This window comes from Delphinus delphis, chromosome X (assembly GCF_949987515.2).
Source record: "Delphinus delphis chromosome X, mDelDel1.2, whole genome shotgun sequence".
In the NCBI taxonomy this organism is placed as follows: Eukaryota; Metazoa; Chordata; class Mammalia; order Artiodactyla; family Delphinidae; genus Delphinus; species Delphinus delphis.
This window is the reverse complement of record NC_082704.1, coordinates 26,657,142-26,670,838: the sequence shown is the minus strand read 5'-3', so window position 1 is coordinate 26,670,838 and position 13,697 is coordinate 26,657,142. Positions and strand designations below refer to the sequence as shown.

General features: G+C 47.5%; 1 protein-coding gene across 6 annotated transcripts in view; it reads right to left on the bottom strand.

The window, feature by feature from the left end:
• Nucleotides 1-1,871: 1,871 nt before the first annotated feature.
• Nucleotides 1,872-13,697, bottom strand: part of SEPTIN6 (septin 6) — a 66,727-nt gene continuing 54,901 nt past the window's right edge. Inside the window, exons 9-11 of one of the 6 annotated variants that reach the window (XM_060002806.1) lie at nt 11,704-11,894; nt 9,595-9,639; nt 5,438-6,158 (exon numbers count right to left, since the gene is read on the bottom strand). In XM_060002806.1, coding sequence (XP_059858789.1) covers nt 9,636-9,639; nt 11,704-11,894 — 195 coding nt within the window. In that variant the 3' untranslated portion in view covers nt 5,438-6,158; nt 9,595-9,635. Of the gene's footprint in view, nt 2,887-4,160; nt 4,919-5,437; nt 6,159-9,594; nt 9,640-10,675; nt 10,901-11,703; nt 11,895-13,697 lie in introns of those variants that run through there. The other 5 variants (XM_060002805.1, XM_060002804.1, XM_060002808.1 and 2 more) reach the window with 5 other exon arrangements.

Genomic DNA, 13,697 nt, shown 5'->3' with positions numbered 1-13,697 from the left:
GGGCTACTCTTCATTGCGGTGCTTGGGCTTCTTACTGCAGTGGCTTCTCTTGTCGCAGAGCACGGGCTCTAGGCACGTGGGCTTCAATAGTTGTGGCATGAGGGCTCAGTAGTTGTGGCTCGCGGGTTCTAGAGCACGGGCTCTAAAGCACAGGCTCAGTAGTTGTGGCACACGGGCTTAGTTGCTCCACGGCATGTGGGATCTTCCCAGACCAGGGCTCCAACCCGCGTCCCCTGCATTGGCAGGTGGAGTCTTAACCACTGCGCCACCAGGGAAGTCCCCAGCCAGTCACTTCTAACACCTTTAGGCTCGATATCAACAAGCACCAAAATGCATTAGAGGTGGGGTCAGCAAACCGTGGCCCACAGGCCAAATCCCGTCCATCTGCCTGCATTTCTATGACCCTCATGCTCAGAGTGGTCTTTACGTTTTAAATGGTTGGAAAAAATCAAAATAATAATAATTCAGAACATGTGAAAATGAAACCCACACGTGAAATTCAAATTTCAGTGTCCGCAAATGAACTTTTATTGGCACACAGTCACGTTCATCCTTTTACATATTATCAATGGCTGGTTTTGTTCTATAGCTAACAGTTGAATAGTTGCAGAGACCACGTGGCCTGCAAAGCCTAAGATAGTTACCAGCTGGCCCTTTCCAGAAAAAGTTTGTTGGCCCCTGCCCTAGAGCAGTGGTTCTCAGTTTGGGACGATTTTGCCCTCCAGGGGACATTTAGCATTATCTGGAGACAGTTTCGGTTGTCACAGCTGGGGATGGGATGGTATAGTGTGCTACTGACATCTAGTGGGTAGGGATGCTACAGTGCACAGGACAGCCTCCACAGCAAAGAATTATCCGGCATCAAAAGACTATAGTGCTGAGGTTGAGAAACCGTGGATTGGAAGAACCTAAGATACTTCTAGTAAAGGGGAAACTCCATCCTTAACAGGGATTCCGTTTAGTGAACACCCAGATCTTTAATTTACATTAGCTCATGGAACCTTCGCAATCACCCTGCAAGGGAGTTACTGATATTCTTCTTTTACAGGGAAGTTTTGACCACAACTTGCCCCAGAGCATACACAGCTGGCAAGTCTGTCTGGCTCCACAGCCGGTATTTTTCCACACCTCAGTGCCTGCCGGGGCTCGGTGACGTCACAGGCAAGTGTTGTTCCCGCTCGGCTGCCCCCTAGTGTGCGAGCTGCGCAGACGCAGGCCAGTGTCGTTTCCCCCGGTACCCGCTCAGACGCCTCCAGGCCTCGGTTCGAAGAGGGTATCCACCACCCTCCGGTCTCCAGCATCTGGCCATTCGGGAAATGAAGCTGAGGAAAGGAAACCGCACCTCGACAGCGACCAGAACTATGAAAACTGACCACTCTCCCTCTTGCCCGCTTTAATGCTGGCAGGGACAAAAGGAGGATTCCCTCCCTAGGAGACCCTATCCATAGAAGGCTTTTCAAGTCATATCCATGAATTTTAGGGATGCTCACATCACAGTATTAAATAAGACATGCAGCGCAGAGTTCTTTTCCTTCTGGAATTAAAACTCACCCGAATCTTATTCTGTAGGGTTTGGCAACTCCACTTTCTCCATCTATTTATTATCCTGGAAGATAATGAGCTCAACGCATCAGTTAAGTCCATGCTAATGCAGGAAAAGTAAAGGACTTCCTGCTCATCTCCACCTCACCCCATGGAAATTTCAAGCCCAGGTGGGGGGAGTAGGCCCAGCAGCCTACCCAGGAAGGTTGCAAACTGGCTGATGGTGCCTCCCTGAGCTCCTCGGTCACCCCCTTTGAAAGGAAGCCACCCACTCCTCCTAAGGCAAACCGCGGTGGGCCCATCACCTAATGATCACACAGCCGTTGAGCATTTCTTTGAATTTTATTGAAAATTGACATGGACATTAGAAAGGTATCAAGCTAAACAATGCTGGTTTCGGGATGTTTCTCCTGGCGAATGAAAGCCCCAGAGGGCCAATGACTGGTCACATCTCTGAGCAAAAAGAACAAAGGAGAAGAAAGGAAAAACAGACTCTGGAAAACATGCAAAGAGGCTCTCTCAAGAGACACAGAACAGTGGAATGGCAATGGTTGTAGGGATATATGGGAATGAGCACACTCACATGGTATTTTGATGCAAGTTAAACCAATGAATTCAAGGCAGATTTATCAACATCAAAGCTCTCCCTCCAGATCCCAAGTTGAGCAGAAACTTCTCTCAAAACCCCAACTGGCCTTGGAAGGTTGAACGGAGTCATTTTGCTCTCACTAAGCTTAAACTCCCCCGACTCTCCCTTCTCCACCTGAGAGTTAGTAGATCCACTTCCCCCACTTGCTGGGGGGTCTGCAGAAGGTCTGTGAATGCTGAAGAAGACATGAATGTTGCTCGACTTTCTCATCCATATTCAGAAATGTTTAATAGTGGCTGTAGACAGTCAACCCATTGAACCAGAGAATTGGTGTTTAAAAAGAAAAACAGAAAACTCAAACGAAAACTTGTGAACAGTACTTCCACACCCACAGCTGAGGTCTCCTGCCTCAGTCACTTACACTTGGGTGAGTCGTCCTGCAGTTGTCTCTCTGAGGCTACATTTGGTCCATTCTCCAGCTCGGATGGTTCTTTGCATGCCTTGTTAGGTTAGGACAAGACACTTCCATTTAAAATACCACGTAAGTCGGGAGAGAGCGTCTTGCCTGGACACAGGGACACAATGAACACTTGCTGTGTGGTGTGTGTGTGTGTGTGTGTGTATGCGCACGCACTTTGGAGGGAGAGGGAATTGGTTGGTTTCTGATTTGAGACAATATGGAACCCTAACTCTTCTACAATGGCAGTCTTCTCCTTTAGACTTAGTGCAGCTGCTGAAGACAAGATTAAAAAAAGCTGGAGAGGGAGAGAGAAAGAAAGAAAACATGAAATTAGCTAAAGAAAAAGGATATTCAGAATAAGACAGGGTGAGGGAAGTAGGCAGTGTGAGGCAGCACAGAGCATACTTGGAGAAGACAGGTGAGAAATGGGGTCGCTGATGGGCCATCACCACAGGGAAATGTGCTGAGGTTTTAAGAACACCACACACCAGTTAAAAGCTTCTTGTTTTAATTAAAACAAAAAGAGAGAGAGAGAGAGCACATATTAACAGCCACATGTGAATGCCAAATAATTAAAACAAAAAACATAAACAACAAAAAAGTGATCTGTACTGCAGCTAGGAAAAGCAAACTTCTGGCTTAAGAGACATGAGGGGTGTGTGTGTGTACACATGGGGATTTTTCAAGAAAACCGTTCTATCCCAGTCTCGGCTGGGGTGGGCGTGGAGCCAGACACAGACCATTTCTAACGACTGGTTTTGTTTCACCAGAAGTAAACAGAGTACTTAGGGTATTTTTTAAAATAGTAATAACTGTACCACTTAAAAAGTCTTTTCACTGAAGAAGGAAGAAAACCTTTCTGTCTACAGTGAGACAAGCTACCCAATAAAATAAGCATTTTAATTCTTTTAATAGCCTTGGTTGACTTCCTAAAGGTCTCGTGTTCACTCACAGGGTAGATTTTTGTTTACCAAACTTCCTTGATGACAAGGATCATCTAGGGCACCTGTTAAACATCCGTCCGCACGCCCCATTCCAGACTCCCAGGAAAGCTGAGCAGCTAACAGGTGCCTGTGACTCTTATCGTCAGCGGAAGTGCTCAGTGCTGGCCTAGAGCCCTCTGCTTTGCGTGTCCCTACCCACCCCATCCTCGAATATTTTCTTATGGGATAAAAACCTCAAAGGCCCTCTAATACTAACTATTCATTTTCTCTGGAACATCAAAAGACTTGTCTCTAGGAACATACATGAACACATTGAGTCCATCTATAAAATGGCTCGGGACTCAGGACACACTGCATTTAGCCTGGCTTCTGCCATGAAACAGGACTGGGGCGTCTGGCAAGTCCCTTCATTTCTCGGGGCCTCAATTTCCTCTTACAAGAAAGTGGGTCCTATCTGTCTTCTGGACCAAAATGTCTCCCCTCATACGAAATTCCTGCCTAGTCTCTGAAGGTCTCTCAAAGGCTGGGTGGCTCTAATACCTTTTGAAGTTTTCAGAGCTCCTCACGCCTCAAGCAGTTAATCTGTAAACAAATGCAAATGAGGGAGCCTCCGATTTGTAATGCAAATAATTACAGCGGATGGAGACCGATTCGTTGTTTATGTTTGGGATTCTTGGGAAGCAGCCGTGAAACTGGTCACAGAAACATCAAAGCTACAAATAAGCAGCCTTTCCCAAGACCTGACAGCCCTAGCTTAGCATCTCCCTGAGCTACTGGCTGAGTACCCAAGCTTTTTTGTTTTTTAAATCTCCGAGCACAGGGTCTCCGAAAATGCTCCACGGTGTGACTTGGATTTTCTCAAGAAACTAGCTTATGCTTTCGCAGCACCACCTTCATACTTGCTTCTGGCCACTCACCAATCAGTGACTCACCAAACAATACATGTCAAAACTGCACTCTTGCTTTGCCAACAAGAAAAGATAAAGTGTGTGCATTTGTTTGCTTTTCGTTTTTTTCTGCTTTTTGCTTCCTGTCATTATCTATTATTGAAGAGAGAACTCCCCTTCCCATTCTCAATACTTCAAAAAGGCCTGAAAATTTCACATAGCCTTGTTTGTGTGTTTTGAAAGAAAGTGACCAAAAAAAAAAAAAACCCTCAAAAATAAAAAAGAAGGTCATGGTCAGTGCCAGTGGGACTGTGAGGCAGAAATCAAAAGAAGAGGTGAGGCTTGAAGTGGAAGTACATGGCAGGGGCAGGGGACCCAGCTGCCTGGCGCTCCAAAGGAAAGCTGTCAGTTACAATAGGAACCTTGGCTTAAAAGGCTAAATGGAGTCCAGTCCAGCTGTAGCGGGGAATACTATTCAGTACACAGCCATGGATTACTGCAAAGGAAGGGCAGAGAAACGGCGTGTTAGCCACAGATCGTTGCCAGGTCACTCCAGCTCTCACTCTCTCACTGGCCAAACACCAAAGGCCACTGTGCCTCATGGCCCTGACAATGGAGGGCTCTCAACTTCAAAGGGGCTCCCAAAGCCACTATCGGATGGGCCCCATCATACAAATCAGGGCTGGAAGATTTTTAAAATACCAAATCCTTAGACTGGAGACAAAGTTAGGGACCTTCCAAGGCACACCTCTTTTCTCCTCTCCAACTGATAGTCTCACCTCTTCTTATTGTGGGGCACGCGCAAAATACAGATTGAAACTCATCATCACATTCACCAAACAGACTGGAAGATTCATCAGAGCAAAACTGAAAACACTGATTCTTTGACCACTCAGTTTAGCAGTTTGTGACAGGGGATGGTTATACCTGCTACTGGCCCTGCCTTATTGGGATGGTGTGGCGTCCTAAGGGAAATTACAGAGGAGATGCTGAGACACCTCGTAACAATTCCCTAAGACACTAGGTTGGTACTAATATTCAGGTTTATTCTGCCTTCTGCATCTGTGGGGTACTCAGAATAACAGAGAGGGGAAATTCATGCTTTCTTCAGCAGTCGTGTTGTCTGGGAAGGGCTGGCTGTAAGTAAACTCGTTCCAGGTTTTTAACACAGCTTGAGTGCAATTATTTTGAGTGAATCAAAACTGGAGAGGGCTGGGCTGACAGGCCAGGAGGAGAAGGCACCAAAGGATTCTCCTTCTGGAACCCTCTGAGAAGAGGCTGCGGCTCTTCTGTTGGGGGCTGAGGGATGGTTGGGGAAGCCAAGTGACTGCGGACTCATGGGGAAAGCCGTGCCGACTGGTGCTCACCCAGCCATGGTGGATGCAAATACCTCAGGGGAACAAGCAGCAGCCAGAGTTGGACCAGGGAAGCTGGTGGTATAGAAGAGCAGGTGGGACCCCTGAACATGTTACAGTCCAGCAAAGATGGAGTGGGGAGTGGCCGGCTGGGGGCGCTGGGAGGGGCACTGGAATGCAGGATGCATCTTTGAACCACGTGACTGATGGCTTCTTGACCAGAGGCCAGACGCCGTCCTCAGACTCTCCGGCTTCTATAAACCTTGGCAGGAAGAAAGGGGAGGGCACGGGTTCTGTGCCCACAGATGTGTTAAGGGGGAATTAGAGACAGGGAAGCCCAGCTCTGTTGCACAGGAAAAGGGCGTCTACAGGAAGCCCAAACTGAAAATGAAAACAGAAGTTGGGTTAATGAATGGATGGATTAATGTCAAAAAAAAAAAAAGGTTAGAAGAAAATGTCTTGATGACTAATGGATAAATTAGAATATAGCTGTGTTAGATGGTCTTAAGTCCTTATTGCACTGGCTTCTGGGAACATGCTTTCTCTCTCATTCACCCACACACCTCTGAGTGGCGACCACAGTGGCATTAGCTAGCAAAACAATTATCAACAGCCACAAGAATACTTCTCTCTTCTTAATTCCTAGGTCCTCACTAGTGCCCCCCACCCAGACACCTTGTAGAGGAATACCTTTAGCAAATCTCCAGGTGGCCTCAGGCCACGGCACAGCGCGCCAGGCTCTCAGCCACTGAGTGCCTCGCCCCATAGGGAAAGCAGAGGAGGTAGAGGTTTCACCTTCGGGGAGTCCCAGTCCACTACCTGGTACCCCTGGGGCAAGATCTGTTCGAGACGTGTCTGGGGGCAGTAACTGGGCTCTGCACTAGGGTCTGACCACAGTCACCTAAAAACCTGAACTACGGAAATCCATTATTGGTTTGTGTTCACACTGCACTTTGAACTTTCTCCCATTTAAACTTCATCCTTGTGACGCAAGTTTGACATATGAGGAGGCTGAGAAACACGGTGAGGCCAACAGACTTGCCTGAGGTCACAGAGAAAGTCACAACCAAGAGGCGCAGCACCTGAATCCCTTGGCTGTTTGATCAAGACTCTTTCCTTCACGCCACAGTGTCCCTGAGAACTCCTTGCCTGTGGATCTAAGCCCCTGGTTATTTTTTACCTGAACACATTTATCTCATTAAATAAAGATACTGGGGAGGGACAGTTAAAAGCATATGCTGAGTATGTTTGTACAGTCACTTCCTCGGAGTGAATACATCCACGCCTACACACCCACACACACACACTCACGTGAGTGGCAGTGTATACCAGGAACTAGGCGTTTTGCATTCTTGTTCCTCGCTATGTGAGCATTGGCAAGTCTCTTAAATTCCCCACTCCTCCATTTGTTCATCTTGTCAACTGAAGGTCAGCCCTTTCTCCTCTACCTCACGGGACTGCTGTAATGTGGAAATGAGGTACCATACGGAAAAACACTTTGAAGAGTGTGAAAATGTAATACAACTGCTCAGCTCTATTTTTCTTCTTTGTCTACTTCCTTAGGGCAAGAGAAACCTATAGAACACTGCAACAGCCTACGTCCTGGGCTGCACGGGAAGGCTGAAATATTTTGATATGTGTGTACCGTCCATGCACTGGGCACCCCCAACCAAGGGTCAAGGGGCCAGCAACCACTGAGACATAGCACCTGCAACTGTGTGCGGGTCACAGAGGAAGGATTTCTCTTGCAACTGCAGACAGCTGCCAGCAGTGCCTCAGGCCATTTCAAAACCAGCAAGGAACAGTAAGCCTCACTCTGCCTGCACTCTAGTTAATGAGGGGTGGCCTTTGTGATCCACCCCTGAAATGAGGGCTTTGGGGGATGGACGGGTTGCCTTTGCTGCTTTCAGACCCCAGGGAGCCAAGGCCTCCTTCCCCTATTTGGTTTGGAACGGCTTTTGTGGTGTGCTGGCGAGGAGCATGCCAGGAAAAGCCAACCTACTCAGGGTCGGGGTTGGCTGTTCCCACTGTTTGCCAATTGCCTCTCACTTGGAAAGTATGGCTTTAATTATAGTTTTGCCAGGACTCATTTTAGTAATGGCCATTACCAATGATTTACTCTGGGAAGGCTGAACCAAAGTGTGTCAAAGAGCGTTAATTTGGGTTTCATTAACTGAAATCTAACTGAACAGGACGCAACTTTCCTGTTGTCCTCATTGAAAATGGGGGGGGGGCAAAGAAAATACACATGAACTGAGTGCCGGCCTCTGTGCTGGGCACTGGGACTGCAGCCATGGACAGACACTCTCGGAGTTGTGAGTCTTCCTAGGTGGAAACCTGCTGTTTCATTCAAGTCAACTACCAGGGCGCCGAGACTTGCTTTTAAGCCAGACAATAAATCATTTCATTGTTCTTTTCGGGTTGTTTCCTTTGGCCCAATTTCACGGGCCTTATGTTTCAGAAGCCTCTATGGACTTCCTCTTCGGGATTTGCCTGAAAGTAGGATGTTTTGCCAGCTGCCCAAAGTCCCCAGGGCAGTAGCTGCAGCGATTAGTTCGCTGACTAACAGCAGGCTCTCCATTTAAATCATAAGTTCCATGGGTGAGTGGGGAGAAGTCTTCTCAATATTTTATAGTCCCTGACCCAAACAAAGCAAATGTAAAAGGCATTTATGAGACAGCCGGGGTATTCTGAACACTGACTAGAAATTTTATGTGAACGAATTGTTCATTTTGGGGGTGTGATAATGGTGGTGTTGTCGTTATTTTTTTTTTTTTTTAAGAGTCATGAGCTCTTAGAGATGCATGCTGAAGTATTTACAAATGAAATGATATGGGTTTCGCTTTGCAGTAATCCAGCCGGTTTGGAGCAATAGATAAGACAGGATTGGCGTATGCTGACAGTTGTTTGGGGGCTGTGTTGTGGGTACATGGGGCTGCATTGTACTGTCCTCTCTCTTCTTTCGTTCCTGCTTGAAAGTTTCTAAGGTAAAGTTTAACAATGGTAATAAGCCTAATTATGTTAGATTTAAAATATTTATGTTCCTCCCCACTCACTACCTGAGTCTAGTTAAAAAGATAGAGGCAACTTAATCATCGCTATAACCAACGTATAAACTATGTGATGCCAGGGGCTGCTTTATTCACTCCTGCAGACACAACACCTAGCCCTGAGGAATCCATCTTACCAACGGTTACCTGCTTACCTACTTATCAAAGGTGTTCATGAAGCTGGTACTTGTAGAATTAAATATTCTATAATATCTGAGAACCTTCATTTTCTTCCACTTTTATTATAGTTTTGGGGGCCAAACGAAATTAGAGAACTTGAACCCCTCAGGTAAGAAACAGCCACCAGAGGGAAACAGAGAAGCAAGTTTCCGTTGGCTCAAAACATTCCCAAACCTGGGCGCCAAGGCTGACCGTGACGTTGCAGAACAGGGCTTGTGAACTCAACAGTTCCCCTCGTCACAGCAGTTTAGTTAATTTTGAAAGTAATGATGAAGGCGCCTTTAGAAAAAAAATGGCCAAAATTGAAACTTCAAATATTGATCACAGGATCTACCTATGCTACCTAGCTGTTCTAGCAGCAAAAGTCTGAAAACACCCCACTTGTAATCAGGAAGGCAAACATTCCCACATGTATACCTGAAATCACACCAGCCTATTTTTTCATAATATAAGTCACAAGAGAATACCAGCTAGAACAATGAAGCAGCTTCTTTGATATTAGATACGTGTGTTGGGCAGGGGGTGGGATTCGGGGAGACGTGTTCTAGAAGCCACTGGCAGTTCTATTTAGAGTTAATGAAGCTTACCGGGACCCTGGGTCTCATGCAGCATGCAGCAAACAGCAGAGTTAACTGTAAAACAGTAAAAGCTGATGAAGGTGGAGTGAGCTTGGGGAGAAATCAAATATTATGAATCAAACATAATATTATGCTGACACGAACAATGAAGAGTTAGAGGTCAGAGGAGATTAGGAGGAGTGGGGAGGGGAAGAAGGGAGGGTGTGCTGGTAGGGACCCCCGAAACACCGGTACTCTTTCTTAACCTCTTTAAGGGCAGCCAAAGGAAGTTCTCAGTATGTGACTCTATTAGATCCGATCACCATCTCTCAAGAAGAAATGCTTCTACCCCTACTTCTGCCCTCAACCCCTGCCCCCCCATCATCACCACGGGACAAGGGTGACACAGGTCTAATGATGGGTCTTCCAGAGGTTAGCCAACTGTTCAGGGAATTACATAAGAAGCCCACACCTGGGGCCACTTATATATCTGGAAATACAGAAGAGGACCCCTTATTGGGGTCCTCTGCCTGGGGGTGGGGTGGCAGTCAGTTAATTGAGGGCAACGAGGAGAAAGCCTGGTCTGGGAGGAACTTCCACTGAACAGCTCAATAGGGACTATTTATAGTTGAGTGTCAGTGGGGTCCCAACAAATGAATCTCCTAATTCCTGCCAGCAGGCCATGAAACTGCCCCAGGGACTGAGTTAACAAACACCACAGGACTACGGAAGGCCGGAAGACAAATTTAGACTTTTCTGATCTTAAAAATAGGAATCCATTCCTGCCGGCGCAACTAACACAAGTCAGTTAATATACAGTGCGCCCAAAGAGGTTTTTTTCGGGCTACCTGAACTTTATCTATCAGGTAATACCACAAAAAGTTAGTCTGTGACTTTGACATAGAGTGTGAGATTCAGTAACAAAAAATCTCTGGACTAATTGGTGAAAATACCCAAATTACACTTTTGAAAAAAGAATATTCAGATGGCAAAACTGAGTGCCTTTAAATATAAGCTATTTTACTGTTGTATTTTATTGTTGGTGAAATGTTATACTGTTTTATCCTTAAGTGATAAGCCAGGCACAGAAGAAAGGATGCTTCCGCCTTCTGGCAAATATCCAATAGTTGAGTCCAGCAACAAGTGGCTAAGAACAGAAGGCAATGACCAGGGACATGTTTCAGATCCTCGGGCCGCTTTAGTAAGGACACTGCTTGACACTGCAAATGAGGGCTCCTCCAGTCACACTGCACAAACAACTAGAGCGCAAGGGACCACCGGATGTTTTCCTGGTGTTGTACAGGTCCCGTCGGAAATGCTTTTCTCTTCTCTGGTTCTGGGATAAGGGATGGATAACTTCAGCAAGCAAGGCCTGGGCTTGGGTCAGGGATACTGACCCACATGGTAACCAAGAGCTCATGCTATCCTGCCTCACCAAACGCCAGGGGAGACAGATGGATTGTACAGTCATCCCCGGCGTGGAGGATGGTGCCCGCGGAGGATACTAGCATCTGAGGGTTCCCCACCAAGTCCCCGGTACCCCAGGCTGGGAACAACAAAGCAGCCAAGAGGGAGGGACGGGAAGGGGTGAGAAATCAGGACCAGGTTGCAGCCTTCAGCGGCAGCACTTGAACCCTGTTGGCCGCAGCCGTGAGAACTGAGCGGGGGGGCGAGGGGGGGTCTCCAGGCATGGAGAGGTGAACCACCTTAGATCTAGGACAAGCGAGCAGAGGCCTGTGAGCTGGATCGGCTCCAGCCTCCCGGGGGAAAGAGGGTGCCCGGAGGCTCCTGCTACCCTCTCTCTGCGCTTCTTCCTGTTCTCTTTCCTGTAACTTTGCAGCTTCTCGTTGTTTCCTCCCTTCTTCTTTCTCCTGTCTCACATTCCTTTTGCTTTTCCTCCCCCTTTCCCTCCCTCTCCTCCTACCTTGAGTTTGCAGGGTTTTCCCAAGCGGGCCGAGCAGAGGGGCTGGGCCTCTGGGGCCACACACCGCCCTCCCCTACTCTCAGCTCCCCAAACTCAGGGAATCCGAAGGTCCGGTGGGGACACCGAGATCAGCCCACAGCTGGCCTCGGTCACCGCCCTGAGGGGATGAGCAGGAGGGGAGAGAGGCCCTCGCCCCAGAGCAGCCCACTACTTACTTCTTCTTCTCTTTGTCTCTTTTCAGAGTCTGTGAGCCTCCAGCCTGGGAGCCCTGGGACTGGAGCAGCTCGGCTGCCGTCTTTCTCTGTTTGAAAGCGTTCACTTCATCATCCAGGGATTTCTTCTTATCCTCCAGCTTCTTCTTCTCGTCCTGGTGTAGTTTCTTCAGACGGTCAAACTTCTCATGCAGCTGGCAGGGAAGCACAGGGAGTTTGGGGAGACCCCCTGTGAGCAGATCCCAGCTGAGCCCGGGGGGGGGGGGATGGGCAGGCTTGCGACCCTCAGGACCCTGGGACCTGACGGGCCATTTCTGCCAGGGACGGCTATGATAGCGCCAAAGGGCACCATGTTCTGGATAGTTCCCTTCTGCCATCTTACCTCTGTGTTTCTGCTGCGGAATATGGTCAGGGAACCGTGCATTCTGCTTAATCAAGCATTTTATTTAAAAGAGTCCCGAGAGTTACTACATGTGGATAAAAATAACATCAGTGATAATATAGAACATTTACTGAGTGCTTATTATAGGCCAGGCACTGACTTTTATAAGCACTTTATATGTATTAACTCATTTAATCATCACAACAACCCTATGAGGTAGATTCTGTTATTGTCTGAATTTTATAAGGAAATAGAAGGTATGAGAAGTTAAGGAATTTGCCCAAGGTCAACTCATTCTTTTTATTTATTTATTTATTTATTTTTGGCTGCACTGGGTCTTCCTTGCTGCGTGCAGGCTTTCTCTAGTTGCAGCGAGCGCGGGCTATTCTTCCCTGCAGTACGTGGGCTTCTCCTTGCGGTGGCTTCTCTTGTTGCAGAGCACGGGCTCTAGGTGCGTGGGCTCAGTAGTTGTGGCTCGTGGGCTGTAGAGCGCAGGCTCAGTAGTTGTGGCACACGGGCTTAGTTACTCTGTGGCATGTGGGATCTTCCCGGACCAAGGATGGAACCCGTGTCCCCTGCCCTGCATCGGCAGGCGGACTCTTAACCACTGCGCCACCAGGGAAGTCCTTCAACTCATTCTTTAGATGATTATATAATGACATCTCTCTCAATATGAAAGGGGTCCCTGCCTTTTCTTATTCCCTCCAATCAGGGAGATCATGGGGAGTTGCAGAGAAAATTTCAGCAGTGCCGAAGCTGGTCAAAGACAAGACTTGTTCTTGGACATGGAAGGAGATAAAAGAATTTTAGAAAATGGGATGATTGCGGAAACCTCAGCTTTGATCAAGGGGAGGCTTAACTAGCCCTGAATAGAGCCAGAGACCCAAAAGAGAAGAGCAAGAATATTCTGGCATGCCACTGTGATAAGTGGATCAGAGCGCTAGGGGTGTAGGTGGTAACAAACTAGAATGTGATAAACTACCCTGAATAGTAAGAGCAGCCCAAGCATCATTTCACTTTCTTTTGAGGATTCAGGAGGGAATGGAGGGTTCTGCAGTACTCACAGTACATTGTGAAGGAGGTCACGTGTCCTACAGGTATCTGGGACTGTCTCTGAGTAAGGGGTGGTGGATGACAGACCTGCTGTGTAAACCAGCTTTTGCTAGTCACTTGGGGCAGGCTGGTGGTGGAAGCTCTGCTGATCAGTTGCTTTCGTCTGGCTTTTGTTCACTGGCCTTTCACTCATTTTCTTTATCGTTGAGATCCCCTCACCTGTCTTCCTAAAAGTACTGGGTGATATTATTCTTCTGAAAAGTGAAACTGAAATGAAGTCAATTCTCTTGCCATGGGCTTTGGCAATAACACCGGACAGCAGATTAAAAGAGGAAGAGGCTTGGGAAGTAATTAAGTGCTTCCTTTCTTTATGGGTTTCGAGGCCCAGAGAGCTGAAGCAGTTGCTGACGTGACCAAAACTGTGCCTGAGGCCAATTAATCTGGCAGCAGTAGGGGAATCGGTAGTGGGACCTCGGAGGCAGGGCAATGGTTAGAGGGCTAAATGCACTCTACTCTATTAGTCACGGCTTAAGTAATGAAAACTCCAGACAGACCATCAAGC